The sequence below is a fragment of the Anarrhichthys ocellatus genome, unplaced genomic scaffold, assembly GCF_004355925.1.
Source record: "Anarrhichthys ocellatus isolate YVR2014 unplaced genomic scaffold, GSC_Weel_1.0 scaffold5, whole genome shotgun sequence".
NCBI lineage: Eukaryota > Metazoa > Chordata > Actinopteri > Perciformes > Anarhichadidae > Anarrhichthys > Anarrhichthys ocellatus.
The window spans coordinates 2,824,802-2,845,934 of record NW_022280035.1 but is presented as its reverse complement, the minus strand read 5'-3'; the positions used below and the strand labels follow the sequence as shown (position 1 = coordinate 2,845,934).

Sequence of the window (21,133 nt, the reverse complement as noted above, 5' to 3'; positions counted from 1 at the left end):
AGTTAATTAATGATCAGTGGATGGAGTGGTTTGAGAGTGTGTCGCATCTTACCAGTCTTTATCAGTTATTTCATTTACTAACTGACCAAAATCTCATCAGATGCTTCATTATGAAGCTGCTTTCATTTGTCTTGCCCATATGTACTATAACGTTTATATTGGAATAATTAAATATGTAAGTAAAAACCAACAGAATGATTTATTGACTAAAAGCTTTGAAATGATTAATGCATAATAAAGGGATGTGGATGTTCTTGTATAGATGAATGTGATTTTGTTCACATTTGCCCTATCGTGTAAATTGATAATGAAAAAAACATTCAAATTAATACTCTGATATTGATTTCAGTCACGTCTGGCCCTATGTGGAAGCAGTTTTTAAGAAGAGAACTACTTAGAAAATGTATTGTCATTCTGGAGTATTACATTAATAAATGTAATCATTAGTTGCATCTTGTAACTCGTTTCCTCTCCACTCTACACAGGTAACTACGCTCGTCTAGGGCTGCGGTACCAGATATATTTAGAGCCGGGGGTGTATGAGGTCCCTGTAATTGTGTCGGACTCGGGCAACCCTCCGTTGTCCAACAGGTCAGTCATCAAAGTCAAGGTGTGTCCCTGCGACGAACACGGAGACTGCACCACTCTCGGGGCCGTGGCTGCCGCCGGCCTGGGGACCGGAGCCATCATCTCCATCCTCATCTGCATCATCATACTCCTCTGTGAGTATATCGGCGGTTCAAGCGGCGTTCACACACCTCGCTACTTTCAGACATGACACACGCCCACTCGCATACATAAAGCAAAAAGAAGTTCAAGCTGCCTGTGATTTGCTTTGGTCTGCTTTTCTGCCAAACAAGTGTAGTTCAGGGCGCAGTCATTAAACATTCACCAGGCTGGAGGTTTCTGTCTTCTTGTTCTGGTAGGGTGAATATCTGCTGCTATCTGTTCTGCCAGTGATTCATGCCGTTGGCTTACCTTGTTGCTGTGGCCCACATTGCTCATGCATATAGACAAGTCTTGGAGAAAGATTCCCTCCCGAGCTGTAGGGTTTTTCCAGCATATTTAAAAATGTGTGTCATCCGTACTTTCATTATTACTACTACCACCACGAGATTTAGGAAGTAATTCACATGTTTTCCTTTGTTTGTTTTCATGCTTATTTGACCAAGTGGCACACGTTAAGTTACAACAAAGTAACAAAAATACTGTTAAATGATAAATGAGACAATGCTAAAAATTAAAGAAAGACAGGAGGAGGAGTAAGCCGTTACAAAACTGTGACATATGACTTCTACTAAAATGATTTTCTTTTGATCTGCCACCACTATGGTTAAAGTTTGGATCGGTTTACATGTAAAAACTACTTGTTTAAGTTAGGGAAAGATGGTGGTCGGGGTTAAAAGAATAACACCAGTGACTGTTGGTCGTAAAGGACTTGTGAACAGTGGACTGACACTGGTGATCCTCTGATTTTTCCTCTAGAAGAAGTGAAAGCTGGCACCATGTTTTCGGGTTGTCCGTTCGTCCGTTCCATTCTCGTGAACGCGATATCTCAGGAGCGCCTGGAGGGAACTTCATTCCATTTGGCACAAAAACGTCCACTTGGACTAAAGGATGACCTGATAGGATTTGATTGTTGTGGCCAAAGGTCACTGTGAGCTCACAAACACGTTTTTGACAAATATGACTCCCACAATCGGCTAACACCCTGTCTAGACCGCAAGTGTCTCACACAACAGATCCGCTCTCATTTTAATCTATGCAGATGTCTGCAAGCCGTGCGTCTCAGCTCCGTCTCACTGGCGTTACTCTGACTTGAAGCATTTGATGAGACTTAAAGTGAATTATGTTGACAATGAAGCCCGTAAACGTGAGGTTGAAGCCCAATAAAAAGGCACGGAACAACTGTCTCTGGCCGTCACATACGATAAAAGCGAGCAAACTGTTTTCCCCGTAGACATACAGTCTATGGTTCTCCCCCACTTTGTCTTGACATTTTGGACAGAATGGATGCAAACTGCAAGGGGTACTGATGCAGACTATTGCAGTGTACCCTGAAGGTTTATCGTGTTCATGTGTGTGTCGGTACAGGCATGGTGCTGTTGTTTGTGGTGTGGATCAAGCGCAGAGAGAAGGAGAGGCACACCAAGCAGCTGCTTATTGACCCTGAAGACGACGTCAGAGACAACATCCTCAAATACGATGAAGAGGGAGGAGGAGAGGAAGACCAGGTACGATCCTGGGAGACATGCACCCACATACATGCACACACACACACACACACACACACACATACACACACAGACAAACACGCTTTCTAGGTTGACCTCCCGCGCAAACTTACATCTGTTTGCCTGTGTGGGCGTGTAGGACTACGACCTGAGCCAGCTGCAGCAGCCTGACTCCTTGGAGCACATCATCAGCAAGCCGCCTGGTGTCCGCAGGGTGGACGAACGTCCCATCATCCCTGAGTCTCAGTACCCAATCAGACCCGTCGTGCCCCACCCTGGAGACATCGGGGACTTCATCCACGAGGTGAGTTTACACAGCGGACGCAGACGTTTCGTCTCGCATGCGTGCTAGGTTGTTTCTCCCACAGTGAGCTGGCCTCTCACTTCCACTTCCCATCGATCTGACATTTAATGTGATTACTCATTTCTGGATGCTGTTCGATATGTGAGCTCTAGTATGGTGATGGGAACAGCGTAGAGTTTTGTTTTACGTTACAGCTGCTCTCATGGCGCCAGCTTTATTCACACACACAACTCCAGCGTTGGCACACTGATGCGAGAAAATGCTGATTGACAGACTCGTGACAACACGTTCACACTCGAGAGATGTTGGCAGCTGTTCAGCTTTGATCCATCCAGCCTTGACTCTTTCTCTCCCTCTCTCTCCCTCTCCCGCTCACACATGTACTCACCTGATCTCGCTCCAGCAGTCTGGTAAAACAAAAACACAGCAAACACATGGTGTTCCTGCCACGCACTGTACCCCCGGGGGTTGAGGCTTTTTAGGTTTCTATCCGTAGCATCTCTCTGTATTTCGATGAAGTGGATGAAGTCCATGCTCTTCACCTACCGAACCTTCAGGTCATCGGCCTTCGTTTGCCATTCTAAAAAACAAGTGTGGGTTTGCACCCCGGCTGGAAAAGATGATCTCATTAAATCGTATCAAAGGCAGGGTTGGTGATCGTCTACAAAAACATTTTTGATATTTTTGTAGAAATTCTCATTACATCCTGAATCAATGAATCTAACGCTCTGACCATAAAAAAAGACAAAAGTCTGGTATCTGTGGCTGTCGCAGGACTTAAACCCGTCCAATCATTTAATTTGCGTGTATTCTGCCTTATTGCTCGTCACTGGAGTCTTCCACAAGCTACTAGCACAACAGCTGTGAGCGGTGTTCGTTGTTTACGTCCATGATGATAATTTGGGGGGGAGTAGCTTTGGAGGGAGGCCCGTGCTGTTCTCTACTTTCATAGGAAAAGAGTTGGGCTGAGTTTTTTGTTCGAATGATTTTTGAAATCTTGCGTACTCTTGCTAGTTTGCCAAGATTACCAACCCTGCCTTTAACGAAGCAGTAACGAGATATTGACGAATAGGGTTTGATCACACATCGCTGAATCAAATTCGGACTTGGCCAATGCATCCCGTTATTCATGTGTTCTCATACATGAAAAACTTGAATTTGTGTGCACACTCCATGCAGACATGATTCATTTTGGAGGTGTGTGACATTGTTTCCGATGCTGTTTGTATTGACTTGTGTGTGACTGGCTGTGTTTGTGTCTCTGTTGCATTTCTGCTGCTTCACTCAGGCCTCTCTTACAGAAGAGATCCTGATCTCAATGAGAATAGCTGATTAAATAGTGGTTGTAATAATGTAGGCCCACCATAGGGTTTACCATAGCAACATGCCCCTGTGAAGCCTGTAGGGTTTGAACAATTTATTGACAATTCACTTAAAGAAGCTTGTTGAATATTTCATTTTAGAACTCAAGTATGGTGACAAACATTGCAGGATATGTTGTTATTAGATTAAACTTTATTGTACTGAGACAACGAAATGCAGTTGTGCTTTGTCCCAGAGTATGAGTACAATACGACAATATTATGTTTTTCAAATAGTTTTCCATGCACAAAAACCATGCCATGTACCAAAATGTAACGACACACAGTATTTGTTTTTCAAACTGAAATGAGACTGAGTAAAGGGCTTTGGACAGAGAGTTGATCAATACCAGTGGCAGAAAGCTACTTAGGTAGTACCATTAAATGGTACTTCATACCTTTGCTATGTACTAGTATTGTACTTTTTACACTGCTACATTAACTTATAGTTACTAGAAGTAGAATATTGAAATCGGCTGATAAAATAGTTTGCATTGTTATAGCTTACCCACCAGTATAAAAGCTGCAGCACAATGCTTCTATACAAGTAGAGGATATACAACAATACAACGACGATGACGTCACAGTGATGTCATCAGGGTTGTTCTGCAGCCTGGGCTCGTAGACATTTTTTACAAAAAGAAAGACGTTTGCTATTTACCAGGAATGGAAGGAATAAGGAATAGCTGCTTTCCGTTGCATCATGGGAAACATCTCAACATCTGTTGATTCAATTTTGATTTTTTTGTGAGCGCAATGTTGAATCGCCGGCCTTGACTTCCGACAGCTTGTTGCTTTTCCATCAAGCTGCAGGCGTGTGTGAGTACTGACAGCTACCTTTCCTCCTCCTTGTCCTGTTTAGGGTCTGCGAGCAGCAGACAACGACCCCACAGCTCCTCCGTATGACTCCCTGCTGGTGTTTGACTATGAGGGCAGCGGCTCCACCGCCGGCTCCGTCAGCTCCCTCAACTCGTCCAGCACGGGGGACCAGGACTATGACTACCTCAACGACTGGGGCCCCCGCTTCAAGAAGCTGGCTGACATGTACGGTGGAGGGGATGATTAAATCTGACCAGTCACACACACACACTCGCACACGCACACAAACACACACACACACGCCCTCGTCCCGTCAGCTGGCCTGTCATGCTCTGTCCCTGTAACACACGGGGCTGCTACACCCTTTTTGAACACAAGTTAACAATGACATGTTCACACTGACCAACTGACTGACCAACCAACCAATCAAATTACCCACCACAGAGGGCCGGTGTCGTGAGTCCATTTCGGGTGCTCTTCTCAACCGTCTCCTGCTCTAAGCCTGTCTGAGACTGAAGCGGAAGATCTGAATTGCAGGCTTCTCATAGTTTGTATTTCCAAGTGCTTGTGCTTTTAGTTTATTTTAGTTTTTATGCTAGATGTAGGTTTTCGTTTGTGTGGCTTCTTTTCTTCTTTTTTTGTCACCGCTCCCTTTTGATTCGAGCCGTTCCCTATTCCTGAGGGTTTTCACTTTTCCCTCGCTTTCAGACCCCGCCTGCCTCTCTGCAGAAGCTTTAGGTTGAGCCGCTCGCTTCGTCTGAGGGGGAACAAAGGGGAAACAAAAGAAGAACACAGATATGAAAGTCCTTCCTGCACGGAGGGCCCTGGTTTATTCTTTCTTGAACTTGAATTACTTAGAACAGAAGCACTGTTGTTTAAAAAGTGCCTTCAGTGGTGCGTATTATAGCAGACTCCCGCTAACTCAGGATTGGTTGCCATTTTCTGGGCTTACATGCCTCCATATATGACCCCTGACCCTTTAACTCAGACCTTCCCTTGTCATTTCTGTCGTCCTGCAGGGCTGTGGTAGCTGCAGGAGAAGTCAGTGCCGATTTCAGATGAGCATTGACTGGCTTACGAGGGCGCTTTTGTGTAGACGTACTGTACATAGGCCTACAGTGTGTCTGTAAGTTATGGACGAATCATTAACTTTTCAAGTCAGGCGCATCTGTGCTCCTAAATCACAGCCAACTTGAATGTGATGACTGAAATCACACAAAAATACACTATGGGACTGTCTTAGAGAAGAAATGCATTGCGTGTCTTTGTTTATTGTGGCTTCAACAGCAGCTGTGTTTGTTTTGAGCTATCAGTATTTGCACAACATTTTTTTTTTGAAGATTGACAAGTCATGTGTGTGTTTCCTAATGTTATTGTATATGAAGTACGTATATGAGGGTTATTTAAGGAGACGTTGCCTTTGAGACCATTCAAAGTTTGCATGTGTATCCCTTCACCCAAAGGTAGTTAACATGGCACCAGTTATTGTGTGGGTAAATGTGTCCGAGAAAACTATGTAAACTGTACAAACACGAGGGGAAAGAAAAGTCTAGATGAGTTCAAATAGCTGCGATAGCATTACATGCAGAGTTGTGAGCCAAGAGATTGCTTTCTCTCTTTTATTTTTTTTATTCTTTTGTTGATTCACTGTTGTTTCTCAGCAAACTTTTAATGTACCAACTTTGCTGCTGGTCCCTGTCACAGAGACTGGGGGAAGTTGAGCCTCAGCCAGAGTTTTAGCGCTCTTACAATCTGTCTCTCTTCAGGCGGCGTTTCATTCATCTGAAATTTTCTCCTGAAATGTTTTGGCTGCAAGTTCAAGAGGTTTTGAGGAGAAAACAGAGGGAAGGGAAAAGTCTGTTATGAAGTTCTGCATTTTATCAAAGCAGACTTGCCAAACTAAAGCTTCGGTTATAGCGCCGTAAAAGACGGAACATTTTAAGAGACAGTTACGTTGTGTCTTAATGGAAACGCAGCACTACCCATGGGCTTCTGTAATCACATGTCAGACCCCCACAACCGCTTATAGAGAAGTGGAGAAAAAAAAAAAAAAGAGCTTTAGTCTTTGTGTTGAATTATTTAAATGTGCAAAACATTTCAAAGTCAGAGGTTTAATCATTCCTTATCTTCTGAGTGTCCATTGAAATCTCCTCCGTTGTAGCCGGTTTCAGCTTGACGTAGATTGAGCAGATCTATTAATTATGAATCTGCAGAATGCTTACAGGGATCCTCCCCCCCCCCTCTCATTGTTTCTCCAGCTGCTCTTCAACTCCTCCTCACATGCTCATGGTTAAAAACTAAGAATCTTTAGTTTTCACAAATGGTAATAAAAAGTGTAACTATTCTTTCAGAGGGGATTATTAAAAGGAATTTACTTGTGACACAAGATATAAATGGAAAATTATCATGTTCATGAAACTATTCATGGTGCCATAATAATGAAATAAGGATGGGGAAGGAAGGTCATAGTACAATTAATAAGGTTGACACGGTAGGAATCTCTTGATTTAGATGAATACATAAATGGGGGAAGATTGCACCTTGTGGTGTTGAAACTGACAGCGGTGATTCTCTGGATAGCTGTCAGCTGAGAGTGGAAACAACGAGTAGACGTGAGAAGTGAAGTCGTTTCTATCGCTTGCTGCTGGACAAGCTCTGATCTATCCGATTGCTCCACAGCCTACAGAATATCTTCACAAAATAAACACAGCTGTTACTTTCTGCTATTTGTGATTATTTCTGACATGTTGTATATACAGAACATTTTTATACATTTGGTAACATGATTTATCCGTTTCTGTGTCGTCTATGCATTTTCTTTCACCCCAGTTTTGTTTTTACTGAATACTTGGGCAAGGTATATGTCACCACAAAAAGCCATGTGCATTTAAGAGGATCTGTATGATTCTCCGAGAGCTTACAGCCATACGTGGCTGTTCAAGTTTGGCTTCATCGCGGTGAAAAGGTTTCACTTCAAACCAACTTGTACAGTCTATACTAGCACACACTCACGCCTCTAGGCCTTACTGTATATACGTGAGTGTTCTATATATTATATGAGCCCTTTCAGCGTCGTTCGAATTCAGCTGCAGAGCTGCAACACGAAGGCCATTCAGTGTTCATAAAGACTTGCTAAACGAATTTCTCATTCTTTTTGATCAGATTTTCAGACCTGGTTTAGGGCCAAACATAGCAAGAGGCCCCCACACACACACACACACACACACACACACACACTATACGCAAGGTAACAATTATAACTGTGTCATACATACATACGTGACACAATGCCATTATGATGCTGAATGTTATCAATGACTCGCAGTGACACGTGACCGCTAATCATCAGTGGAGTCGGTCACACTTGACTCCCCATTTAAATGCAATTTGTGAGGGGAAACGAAGGTTTATTGATCATTACTTGTTACGTACTTGGTCCACTTGTCGTATTGACGTTCTCTTTCTCAAGTTAGAGGAGAATTAGCAAATAATGTAATGATGGAAGAACTACTGCCCCTGCTGTAGTCCACCACTGTCTTCTGACTGTGTCAACAACGGCTCTCCTGCCTCTCTGACCGGTGTTAGCTCAAGGACACTTGGTCTCACTCGGGACACTGCCTGACCATGGACACACACACACATGACGGGAGGCTCCAGCAGAAGCCAGAACTACAAAGACAGGCAGACAAGACAGCCAACTGTTTCATATGAGTTCTCCCAATACTGCTCAAGTCCAAGTGTACATAATTTAGTATTTGCTTGAAGCTAAACAGACGAAGTTAGGCAGACTGTACCTGTACAATTGGAGCTTTTTGCATGTGTCTTTTTATAATGGACAGATGAGTTCTATTACAGTAACCATACAACATTTTAAGATGTGTTGCAGCCCGCATGACCAGGGTTGCCCTCCAGAAGGGATTCTGGTGTACCATACTCGCATAGTTTCAAGCGGAGGAGAAAAAAAAGCTGAAAAAATGATTGCACAGTTATCGAGTCAAAATACTTTTTTTGTAAATTGTCAACAGCACAAATATTTTGTATTGTTGTTTGTACCATTTTGTAAGAAAACTATGAACAAAAAAAAAAAAAAAAAAAGGGAAAGAATCTGTTGTTTCAAGCGTGTGTTTATAGTGCCACTGCAATCTTGGTTTCCAAATACCGTACAGTAAATGCGCAGCCTTGCAGATCAACCTTGTAATATAGACGCTGAGCCTGGACTCCCTGTCAGCACCATGTGTTATCAATAAAAAAATTCCCCTCCTTATAAGAACAGTGCCTCCTGACTTTTCTGTGTCACCCACTGATTTCTGCAAGCGACGCATTTCCTCACACCCGTGTTGTTTTTAAAGTGGTTATTTTGACCAGAGATTGTTACATTAACTCAAAAGTGTCCCTGACACGCAGGCAACTTTGCACTATTTCAATTTGTTTTTAAAGTTTTAGTACATACATATTTTCACCCATCAGTCATGAAACATTATAGTAAGAACCAATTACTTGAAAATAAAAACAACATTTCTTTAATCATGTGACAGCTCTGCGTCTTTTGAATATCACTCTAACTCTAAGCATAGTATAAAGTGGAAGGTACTGTAATGTATATAGAGAACATTGTGATCAAATGAAATCATTTTCACAGGAAACATAACAAAATACTAATTGCAAATGATTTAAAGTGTGCTACACATGCTGTGCTCACTTGCTCGCCCGCATACATTATATTTAGACAAATGCTTTCATTGACATTGCATATCATTGTGACAAAAGACGTAGCAGTATACAACCACACAATTATAAAATCAGGATTTTGTCGAATTCCTATAGCAAACATTTTCCTTTTGCTTGTTTGGTTAACTTCCTCTGAGCCTTGTTTGTTGCTGCACAAGAAAAAAATACTTGTTTGCACCCAAGTCAAGTATATATAATGTTTTTAATAAGTTATATTGGCTCTGCATTGCTAAGAAACTGCATCTACTTTAACAGGAAATAGATTAGGGTACACTTGATATATAGGAACACATACTACAGACAATAAGTAAACAGTTAATGGAGGAGTCACTACATTGTTTTAAGCACTTTGGTTAAATAATCAAATTATCACAATTCTTTAAAACGGCAATTTCATTGTCATAGGGGTACTTAACTTGCATAAATCCCAAATGTCAGTATTTCTTTAAATTCTGAGTGTTGGAAACAGTTCCTAGGCAATGATCAAGATACAATGAACAGTACGACCCTTTGACAGTATGTTGCAGGCACTGCACCTTGAAGTGAATTGTCACATAGGCCCACTGCTTGTCAACAGTGAAACTTCTTTATTGACATTTCAGCTCCGTTTGAAATCTTAATACAGCGATGGTCACTGTGAAAACAGGAGAAACCTGAAGGTAGAAAAGAACCTCAGTTTGTAATGGGCACAGGCAGCACGCGATGACCCTATACTTGTTCTCTTTTAGCACAGCAGTTCGATGAACCGACAGCGGACCGCATCCCCTCCTCATTGATTGACCTGTCGGAGCACGTCAATGCCCAAGCAGATGGAATAAGCCGTGCTGTTACACGCTGCTCACACATGAACCCACGACTCTGTCTCCTCACACTACCAGAAAACTGAGGATGAAATGAAACCTGCTCCTGCCCCCCCACCAGCCAGACTGCAGGGTTGACAGGATAAGTCAAGATGGATTAATTCCGTTAACAGTCGCATGATTATTGGTATTGCCCCATGCTTAATGTTGACGCTGTGTAGGCTGTGGGTGGTTTACAGCTGATATTGATCCATGCTTATTTTACCAGCTTGATCCGTTTCTCCCCATTTCAGGTCTTTATGCTAAGCTAACCGGAAGCTGACTGTGAATAATCTACTCATGTTTTTTTAAATATAGATTTAAGAAACAAGACATGATGTGTAAGTGAGCTGTAAAGACGCTGGTAGGCAGATGTTGGTCTCTTTGGAAGGAGCCGCACTAGCGGTTTCCCTCCGTCTTTGTGTTAATCTAAGCTAACAGTCTCCTGCCTGTATCTTCATGTTTACAGTGTATAGGAGAAATACAGGAGTGGTATCAACATTCATCTAACTACTCTGGACAAGAAAAAGAAAAAGCATATTTCCCAAAAAGTCAAACTATTCCTTTCACTTGTAAAAACTACAGTGACAGAAGAACAGCTTATCTCTTGAACTTGACAGACAGAAGCCTGGTTCTCTATATTTAAACACACAAAGCATCATCGTGGATGAAATCTCCGTCTGGTTGGATTTTATATTTTGGCTACAGTGCTCAAACTTGGATAAGGCAGACCCAGACAGAACGAACACATAAACAAGCACACATGGAACTGGGACCAGTAGACGAGGTGATATCGTCGTAGAATGTGAGAGTGGGGGAGATTAAGTGCTGTATTTTCCCCCTTTGTGCACTTGACCCGAGCAAACCATGATGTCACTGACATCACAAGTAACTGCATTTTTTTTAAAAGCTCACTTTATGTCTGCTGAATGAACGGGGCAGCATTAACAAAACTCTAGACTCCATAAAAGCATGAATCAAATTTTACATTTCAGTAAAAAAAGCTGCATTTTTTGTAAAACTATGTTCCGGAAGGTTCTCTGAATTCATTCACATGTTCTTGCTCTACAAATCCTGGGAAAAACTGATTCACTCCTGAGAAGTGAATGCGTATTACTTTGTGTTCCTAGAAATGTTTTTGACTTGATGAATGCAGAAAGTGCACACGGACTGAGGGCTCATTTGCCCTGAAGCATTGTGACATAATGAGTCTGAGGGACCATGTGTTTTGCAAAATATAAAACAAAACCTTAAACTTCTCGGACTCTTCTATTTCACCAAATGGCTTTACATTTTCTCTCGTCGTCGTCGTGCCTGTGGATGACCATTATAACATTTCATTTGAAATTATTCTGAAGAGATTCATCAGAAACCATAACGCATGCGCGGCCGGCTCGGCTATGTGAACAAAGCAAAGCTTGGATAACAACGCACACAGAGGGAGAGTGACTCCTCAATACTCCACTATCTCCAAAAACAAAACAAAAAAACAATACGCATAGTCTGATTATGAATTTGTGTTCTAAACACTTTATTTTTTTTCTATCCAATAAAACAGCTTGAAACCCCCTTTAAAATGATCTCATCTCACTACATTCCAAGAAAAATAAAATCTCATCACTCGACAAACATTCATATATCGAAATTGAATTATCTTTTTTTAAAGGGTTTAACTGTTTTGTACTGATATCTGCAATGGTGGGAGAAGATCCTATACCTGAGAGGAAGTAGCAATACCACAATGCACAAAATGTTACCGAAGAGACCGTAGAGGCGAAATGTACCTTATGTATAAGTAAGGAAAGAGTACTCCTATGAGCAATAATACATTCTAATCCTAACGTATAGTAGAAGTACCTGCATGCACATTGAACGTTTTTGATCCCTGTATTTGTTCCTTCTGTCCATACTGGCCCTGAGATGATCCCTTCGTAAAGGGTAAGTGATGTTGGACAAAATCCACAGTCCTCTTTCTGTGCAACTACTGTTTTTATAGTTCAGGTGAAGCTAATAAGAAGTGAAACGGAAGTTTTATACTAAAACACTGCTGCTTAGGGAGATAGACAAAGTTTATTTGGTTTACTGAAGAAGCAACTGCAGCAGTATTGTTTTAAGATTAAGTACAGTTTGGATTTTTTAAGTATTTGAAATAAATGTAATTCAATTTGAATGATGGATATCCATGTTTTAAGCACTATACTGTTCTAGAAGTAACGTGCAAAAAAATATCCAGAGTGACATGTGACATTTCCTCCGTGTTCATGCTCGCTGCTTCAGTGCGTAGACATCTGCCGGTTTCTAATTCCAAATTCCTGCTTTCACACGATGATGAACCAGACAACATGACTGATGTAAAAGATGTCGTTACGAGAGAGAATTAACAGACTTAGAATTCTTGTTGACTTTATATTTCTCACTCAAGGCTTTGGTTGTTAAGTGTCTGAGATAAACACTATAACAGAAAGGAAAGAATCTGAATCAATAAAAAGCAAAAGCCATGAACCATTTATAACTTATAGACTGTCAGAAGAGGAGAGTGCGTCTCAATATCAAGCCTCAATATCAGAGTTGATGATATACATCAAAATGTTTTTCCATTTGCTTCGAATATGAATTACACTAAACAATTGATCTAAGATTAGAAACTATAATTCAAATGTGAATTAGCTATCAAGAGCATCGGGGAGTGTACCTTTTCTGATATTTGTTAGAGAACGTTAGCATACAGCCAGGTATATATATATATATATATATATATATATATATATATATATATATACATATACATATATACATATACATATACACTGTATCTTCCCTGAGGGAGCTCTATAGACACAGTTAGACCAGTCATCCATCTATCCATACCATTTCCTCCCATTGTCCATCAGTGACTTTCATTTCCTCTATGATGGCCGGAGGATGTGATGGACGGAGGAGGATGTGGGAAGGAGGGGATGGCCCAGGTCCAATTGGATATCTATCTAATGGCTGCTTTAGTGGACCGCCGGACCGCCTCTGGACCCAGACGTAGCACATAGAGTGAAAATGAGATGGCCTGTGTTCCGAGTCCTCTCCAAGTAATGCATTTATACTCGGAATGATCCAAAGTGCGGCGCTCTGCGTAATAAGAATAAACAAATAGCCGTACCGTATTGGCTTTATTGTCTTACATCAATGTTGATTTATTCACAGCTGTGGTGGGCTATTGTATGCAGATTGCCTGATGCCCCCGCGGTGAACTCCTCATCTAATCCTTCCAGAGAGTACCTGCACTGTTTGGGGAGAAGTGGGCCCTCGTGAGATACAAGAGAGGGTTCAAACAGTCAAGACAACCACAAAACCACGCAGGGAAACCGTCCTGAAAGTCTACACGGGCCTTTCCACCCATCACATCAACAAAAGCTATTTGGTTCACGCAGAGCTTTCTAAAGGAACCACAGTTTTGGACGGCAGTGGCAAGTATGGAGGAGTGTTATGAGACGATGAGAGCCATTTCAAAGAGGCATAAAGGCGTCCAAAAGCGGAGATTGGAAGCGATAATGTTTCCTCCCGGGTCAGTGAGACCACACCCCGGAGAGAACAGCTGCAGCTGACCACATTATGGCTGACGAGGGACAGAGATAAAGGAGTGAAGCTCTGGGCCCATAGTACTGCCTGAAATCAGATTTAGATTCCATTCTTACATCCAAATCATATTACGCTCCACAGCTATTCACAGAGTAGCTATCTATCACTCACATAGGCTGCACACACACTGTCAACATGAGCCGACCATCTGCCAGTACTTACCTACACAGAGCTTCGAGATTATGGCCCAGAAGAAGGTGCTGCGTTAGGCATTGCTTTGTCATGCCTCTCTGCTCTGTGAGTGCTTCCATCTATAAAACACACACAGAACTCGTATTTCATCAAGTACATCAACAAGCTGCATTTTGTTACTTCTGACGACATCTTTTCATCAGAAATAAGCAATTGACATCCGATTCATTCCCCATTAAATGTTCTCCAAAGAGTGGACTGACGTGTTTGATTTATGAGATCTTAGCGCGACAATAAGCACTTTGCTTCCATGACTAAAACATGAATCTGAAGTAACAGTAGTGGGAGTTGGAAAAGTAGAATAGGCAGGCTGAGAAAACCCTCGCCAGAAAATGAAAAAGTTCTTATTGTTTTGCTGGGTGTGAAATGTCTCGCATTCAAATCCCATTTGTACTCTCTTGCTCCGTTCCAAATCTTCCATTTTCTTCATTTCCACACAAGATAGGGTCTCAAGAGTTTACAGTCTCCCATACGGGGGACTTAACTAATTTAGTCTCTATCTTCCTTTGGCTTGCTTTATGTTACTTCATGATGGTTTGTATAATCACTGCAGCCTCGAGGACTGGAAGCTCCCAGCAGCGTTTTGTCCAAAAGATATCTATTCCAGATCTAACATTCTGCAGAAACCAGACAATCTGTAGATAACCAATCCTCTCTGCTTCTCCCCGACTGCTACAGATCAAACCCCCGTTGTGTTTATGACTGTAGAAGGTCAGCTGTTGATTGGTGCACTGCGCCACATAATCAAGGACAGGAGGAACATGAGATGCAATTTGGCTCACTGAATAATGTGCTGTATTTCGGGTGAAGCTTACTCCACTAGATCTTTTTAAAAGATTTCCCTCATTTATTGCTAAATTTCCCTCCAGCTCCCAAGGAAACAGTAAGCATTAGTTCAAATGATAAGTGAACATTAAAAACATACACACGCAGCTATAATAAAGTTTTAAATTACAAATCAATTACTGTCTGGTGCTGCTGTGCTCCTGGGAGAAACGGACCATCAATTTCACGTTTGCATCCCTTTACAACCATAAAAACACACCAGCAGGGAAAGGGCTGAGTTTTGTTTGTGTAAGAATTATTTCTCTACATCTTATTCAGGGAATTAGGAAACTACGATAGAAGCTGTAGCTATAATACAGATTTATACCGAAGAATAGGTGATGATGGAGTAACTCTGCATTCACCAGTGGATGAGAGAGAGAAAGAGAGAGAGAGAGCAATAAAGAGATAGAGAAAGAGAGAGAGAGAGCAAGATAGAGAGAGAGAGAGCAAGAGAGAGAGAGAGAGAGAGACCTTGGTTGAAGGTTGGGGTAAGGTTAGGATTAGGGTAAGGGTTAGAATTAGACTGGTAGGGTTAGAGTTAGGAAAGTATCCAGGAAATGAATGTAAGTCAATATAATTGATTGAAAATCATACATGACATGAATAAAAAGTATTAATAGTTACGAAAACAAGACTTAAGTTGTAAAAGGGTTAGAGTTCTGTGTGTGTGTGTGTGTGTGTGTGTGTGTGTGTGTGTGTGTGTGTGTGTGTGTGTGAGTGTAAAGCGTTTTGAATAAAAGTTATATATGAATGCAGTGCATTCATTTTTTATGTAAATTTTACATTTTTCTTTTACATTTCCAGGTAAAGGTAAATTTCAGAGAGAACGAGTTTGGTAGTTTTCACATTACACAAAGCCATTTGATACATTGATAACATAAAATATAAATGAGTGCAGCTTAAAGTCTTGTTATTCTCTTTTCTCCTGCATGACACATAATGTATAATGCTTTAAATATTAACTGATTAATCAGACCTTCAGGGGATCTATGACCTTAACAAACGACTTGAAAGCTCTTTATTTCCTTTCTTTTCTTATTCTTTCAGATAATGGAGTGTGGAAATTCCACCTTCAGGGACACGTGTGTTTAAAATCCCTCATCAGGTCAGTTCTGCTTGCTACTTTAAGGCAATTAACCTGTACAGCTATACTTTTACAGCCACTTAACGTCTACCGTAGAAGGCTTAAACTTTATAAATGGCCATTATGGCCCAAGGTTTCATTCTTGAACTTACTCTGCTTGATTGGTGGGAATGTCACAGCCAGTGTTCTCAACCAGGAGGTTGAACCAACAATGAGACCTTGCAGGGAGGCTGCGAGGGAAAGCCATGACGTCCATTTACTTCGACAATAATTACACTCTCTCATCTTATTTTATTTATTTTTAAAGAGAAACAGCATTAGGCTTTCCCTTAAAGGCCTTTCTCTTAAAGTGGCAATCTTGGAGATATTAATTTAAATAAATGTCTGTTAAGTCATTATCTATCGCTGTAGGAGGCAACACCATGATTGAGCCTATGGCCCGCTTATGAACATATCGCAATATTTATATATTTGCAGTATTATAACAATTACGGTAAAAAAATATGCTGTGTTACAGTTTTTTCACCATTGCATACAAACAAAAAAAAGTGAACTATGCACACAATTCTGAAAAACAGCATATTACTATAGAATTTTGGATGCAGCCCAATTAACTCTTGAGCACAATTCCATTGTTTTCACTCAAAGAGAAATTCTAAATCAACCAGGACTTAAATCTTAAGGATTGCCACTTTAAAAGAAAGTGCTTTAACAAACTCCAAGCAGCCAAGTGGACCGGCTACCAGTAGACCGTGGCTGTAATTTATGGACACTTGGCATGCTCTGTGCGCCTGGCGATTTGTAGAATCCATAAAAAGAGATGTTGAGGTAATTATGTTTGTCATGATATATTGAAAGCGGGAATCGGAGAGAGAGCTAATCAGAATGGCTGACAGCTGTAGCATGCAGATGCTTTCAGACCTCTTGTCCGCGGCGATAAAATGAAAGCGGGTCATTTTAACAGGTAACAGCTGTTCATAGCTAATTTGTTCAATTATGCGCAGAGGATGCAGGCGGAGGTTGTTTCTTGGCCCCCCGAGGGACCCTCCTCTCTTCTGTCCCTTCGCTTTCAAAATGAGCCGAGTAATGGAAATCCATATCCAAAATATGAAGCATGGCGTAGACACAGAAAACACCAGCGGGAACACTTGGGTCTGTGATGATGCTAGGGTGTTTCTTGCGGCACATTCATTCCACAGAGGACACAGTCAATGCTAGGTGCTGCCAACATAGTTGTTTTTGAGTGATCATTGGAGTCTTGGTCTGTAACCAGAGCTGTGGGAAAGCTCCACCGAACGACGTGTTGAAGAAACCACTGGATAACCATGCCTGCCTCGACAAAGAAAAATGCATCATGGGATGCTGGTGATCACTCAGAATTGGAATGTTATTGTTAGCGATGAAAGGTTGTCTAGGCCCAGCATTGATTTAATGCCATGACGTTTCCTCTACAACATGGGCTTGGCCTGACCTTTTGGAGAAATAATGTGATTTGGTAACCTGCCTCCTGCACGGCTGCCAAGTCACTGCGCAATTGTCAGTCCAGCAATTACAAGCCGGTAAAAGCACTCCGACCAGTCGATCACCTGTGGAAATAACCAGCTGTTTCCAACCAAGCGTGTCCGGAAAATAAAGTTATTTTTTGTAAAGAGAAAAAGAATTACATAGTGCATCAATGGAGTTATCAAAGACTTATTGAAACATGTTGCAGATCATTTAGAGCTTTACAATATTACAGATACACAATTATCTGATAATTATGTTTTTTGTTCGTTTCACCTTTCTCTGTTTTCCAAGATCACTTTGAGATTGCAGGAAAACTTCAAAATGAACTTTTTATCTACATTGAGTTCTCTCAGAGTCTGCTTCTCACACACACATACACACATACACGTACACATACACAGAGCTGGGGGGAAAGTAGCAAACTGTGCAAGTATTTAAAAGCTTAAATGTTTCTCATTATAATCCTAAACCAAACCTTTCAGATCTGACAGCTACAGAATGTCAAGACGGGCTTTTTTTGCCACTGATTTATTAACTTGGAAATCAAACAGCCATTTCTGATCCAGTGAGATAATGTATAATCTTGACATCCATCTTTTCATTTTCAACGCATCAATGTCCAAATTCAATTTTAGATATTTGCAGACTTTCTTCTTTGCATACGCAGTAACATTTTACTGTTGTAAGCAAGTGCTGGTCTTTCTTTTATGTATTCTGCCCAATGTAACATCACATCAAGGGACAAAACCCATTTAGTATTCATTCGTTCTGATTACAGTTTTATTGTAATCATAAATCAAAATTGAATATTATTTTATATCGAAGTCTCAGTTTCAGATGATGTGCAAGTTAAGCCCCACAATGAGGATGGAGCAAGAATCCTGTCTGAAGTCATTGTTTCCAACTATGAACATGACGAACAGAGCAGAAAATGTGAACATTGAAATCTTTGCATTTCATGAAAAATACAGAAATGTGTTTAGTTTGTATCCATCTGTCTTCAAATACGATTAACTGGTGTATTTCAACTTACTCCATTTGTTACAGCACCAGTAGTACTCCTAATCTCTAAAAGTCCTTCCAGCTCACTGTGCTGAGTTTCAAAATGTCAAAGGTGCATCTTGGAGCATATTTTGCTATTGGGGTCACTGTTGGATGCTGCTGTAACAAAAACAGTGAAACTTTACAGTATTAGAGCTTTGGAAGACTGCCATCTTGTCACCTAGTCAACATATTTTGTACAGAGTTTACTTTCTAATCTTACTAGTTTCTATGCTGGATTATTGTTTATGTTGGCTTGTGTTTAAAAAATGTATTTACAAGCCATAAAAACCTTCCTCTTCTATAGCTGGAGCACCGTCCACACCTTGGAGCCATCAAGGCTCAACCTGCAACATCTCCCCGAGAGCAGAGTTCAAAAATCCAGGGCGGCTGAAAGATGTAAAGGCAAAACCTTATATACGCCTCCCTGAAATCCTCCGGCGGAGAAATGTCAGAAGGAAAAAGCAAACACTGGCATTGAACCTGAACTGATTTATTGAACTCGTGCCAAGTCATGCATGCTTTTTATCTGGACTGTTGGGGACATTTATCCCCCTGTTCTGATTACCGTGGTAAAGTCGACAACCAACAGTTTAACAGTGGCAAACCACATCTAATAGAGGATTTGGGCTTGGTGTATTATTTTGGATTATGTTGTGTTAAAACACTGCTGAGCAGAGAACAGCGAGGGAAGCGCCGAAAACATTATCGCTTCCAAACTGTTGATGATGATGATGATGATGATGATGATGATGATGATGATGATGATGTGGTCTGATGGCAAAAGCTTTGCTAATTCGCACAAATAATTTGCCTGTGTGGTTTCAATTTATTTTCCAGAACTGTTAAGTAAGCTCTTGGTTTTCACATGAGATATTTTTAACCATGGCAGCAGTGTGGCTCTGAGGATGGCACTGTCGGTCTGATATTAGATTTGTCTGTCCACAACTTTGGTAATGACGTTCATGGTCCCCAGAGGATGTTTCACTGTGACTTTTGCTCCCAGCAGGCTCACATTAGAGGTTTTGAGTAAAATGCCTCAACGTTGACAATCCCCTGACTTTTCATGAGGCACCAATATTAGGTCAAATTTTTAAGTTGTCAAATACTTTGGTTATGCCTGCAAATTGATTAGCTTCAGCTTTACTCTGTTTGGTGCAAATTAGCAAATGTTAACATGCTGAAACACTGAACTAAGAAGGTAAACTGGTAAACATCATACATGCTAAGCATGAGCATGTTAGCATTATCACAGTGAGCATGTTAGCATGCTGAAACACTGAACTAAGAAGGTAAACTGGTAAACATCATACATGCTAAGCATGAGCATGTTAGCATTATCATAGTGAGCATGTTAGCATGCTGAAGTTAGCATTTAGCTCACAGCACTGTGGCTGAGTGCAGCTTTGAAGAGCTGCTAGCACGGCTGTAGATCTTAGTCTTCTTGCGTTTTGTGGGTTCTTCTGTAGATGTGATGGGAAGAGGAAAATGTCATGTCCAGTACTTCTACCCAGAAATCACCGTTTAACTGATTCCTTCGTATTTAATACAAAATACGTAATTCAAGCCAAGTTTAAGTTCCAAGACATTAATAATAATCAATGAGTTTCACTTTCAGCTGTCCTTCCTGTCCTGTCCTTGTTGAAACTCATTTATAAATATTTAAACCGCAAGACTATGCGAGTGTTATCGGGGCTCAATGAAGTCTCTTTTGCAACGTTTTGATTGGAGTAAACTGCACTTCTAGAATACATCAAAAATGTGTGAAATGTATTCACTCATCTTCATAGCTGTCACTCAAAGACATTATCCTGTGAGCAGCCAGCAGCATCTCATTATGCAAAATCAAACAAGACAGTGGAATTGAGTTTGGTGTCCCAGAGTAACATAAGTAAATATAGCCTGACAACTCATATTGGAGAAGACTTAGATGCCTATGCCTGGATATCAAGACAACGGTTTGGGCAAGTATACATGCATGAGATACCTTGTCTGCAGAGGGAGCAGAACAAACAACCTTCTAAGCCTCAAATCCACCAAATCTGGAGGAATACGAGGAAGTGCGTTGGTGTGATCCTTAACGGAGCGGTCCATCTGTGTGTGCGGGGGTTTTGTGTATAAGATCCTCTGAAAATATATCATAAAGCAAATGCAAATCATATAGTGGCTGGTCTCCTCACAAGTAGTAGAAGTAAGAACTGTTTTAACGGATAGGACTCTAGTGTTTTCCAAGTTCTAGCATATGGTGATAAAAGATATATACGCCGCATGTGCCCAGGTCATCCAAGCGATGGTGACAGGTGACATATGTTCAGTCAGACATGAATGTGTTTGGCTCTCAGGTGGTGCGACAGTGCCCTCCTGTGGAGCCGCTCTGCTCCGCTCCTCTGGTACAAACACATCAGAGCTGCTTTCTGCACTGACCAGAGACCTGCCAAGTGTAATGATGAATCACAGACAATTCTTTTTGGCTGTCAACAGTCCCAACAAAATGAGATTTTGACTTCTGCTTGAAAAGCCACTAACAAGAACAACAACAATGTGGACAGCTGTGCAGTGGAGGGGAA

The 21,133-nt window shown here is 41.2% G+C and overlaps 1 protein-coding gene across 1 annotated transcript in view; it reads left to right on the top strand.

Moving 5' to 3' along the window:
• LOC116381889 (cadherin-4-like) overlaps positions 1-8,988 on the top strand; it is a 224,017-nt gene extending 215,029 nt beyond the window's left edge. The window contains exons 14-17 of the mRNA XM_031844384.1: positions 486-722; positions 2,095-2,234; positions 2,374-2,538; positions 4,762-8,988. Of these exons, the coding sequence (XP_031700244.1) occupies positions 486-722; positions 2,095-2,234; positions 2,374-2,538; positions 4,762-4,965 (746 nt within the window). The 3' untranslated portion in view covers positions 4,966-8,988. The remainder of the gene's footprint in view (positions 1-485; positions 723-2,094; positions 2,235-2,373; positions 2,539-4,761) is intronic.
• The last annotated feature ends 12,145 nt before the right edge of the window (positions 8,989-21,133 follow it).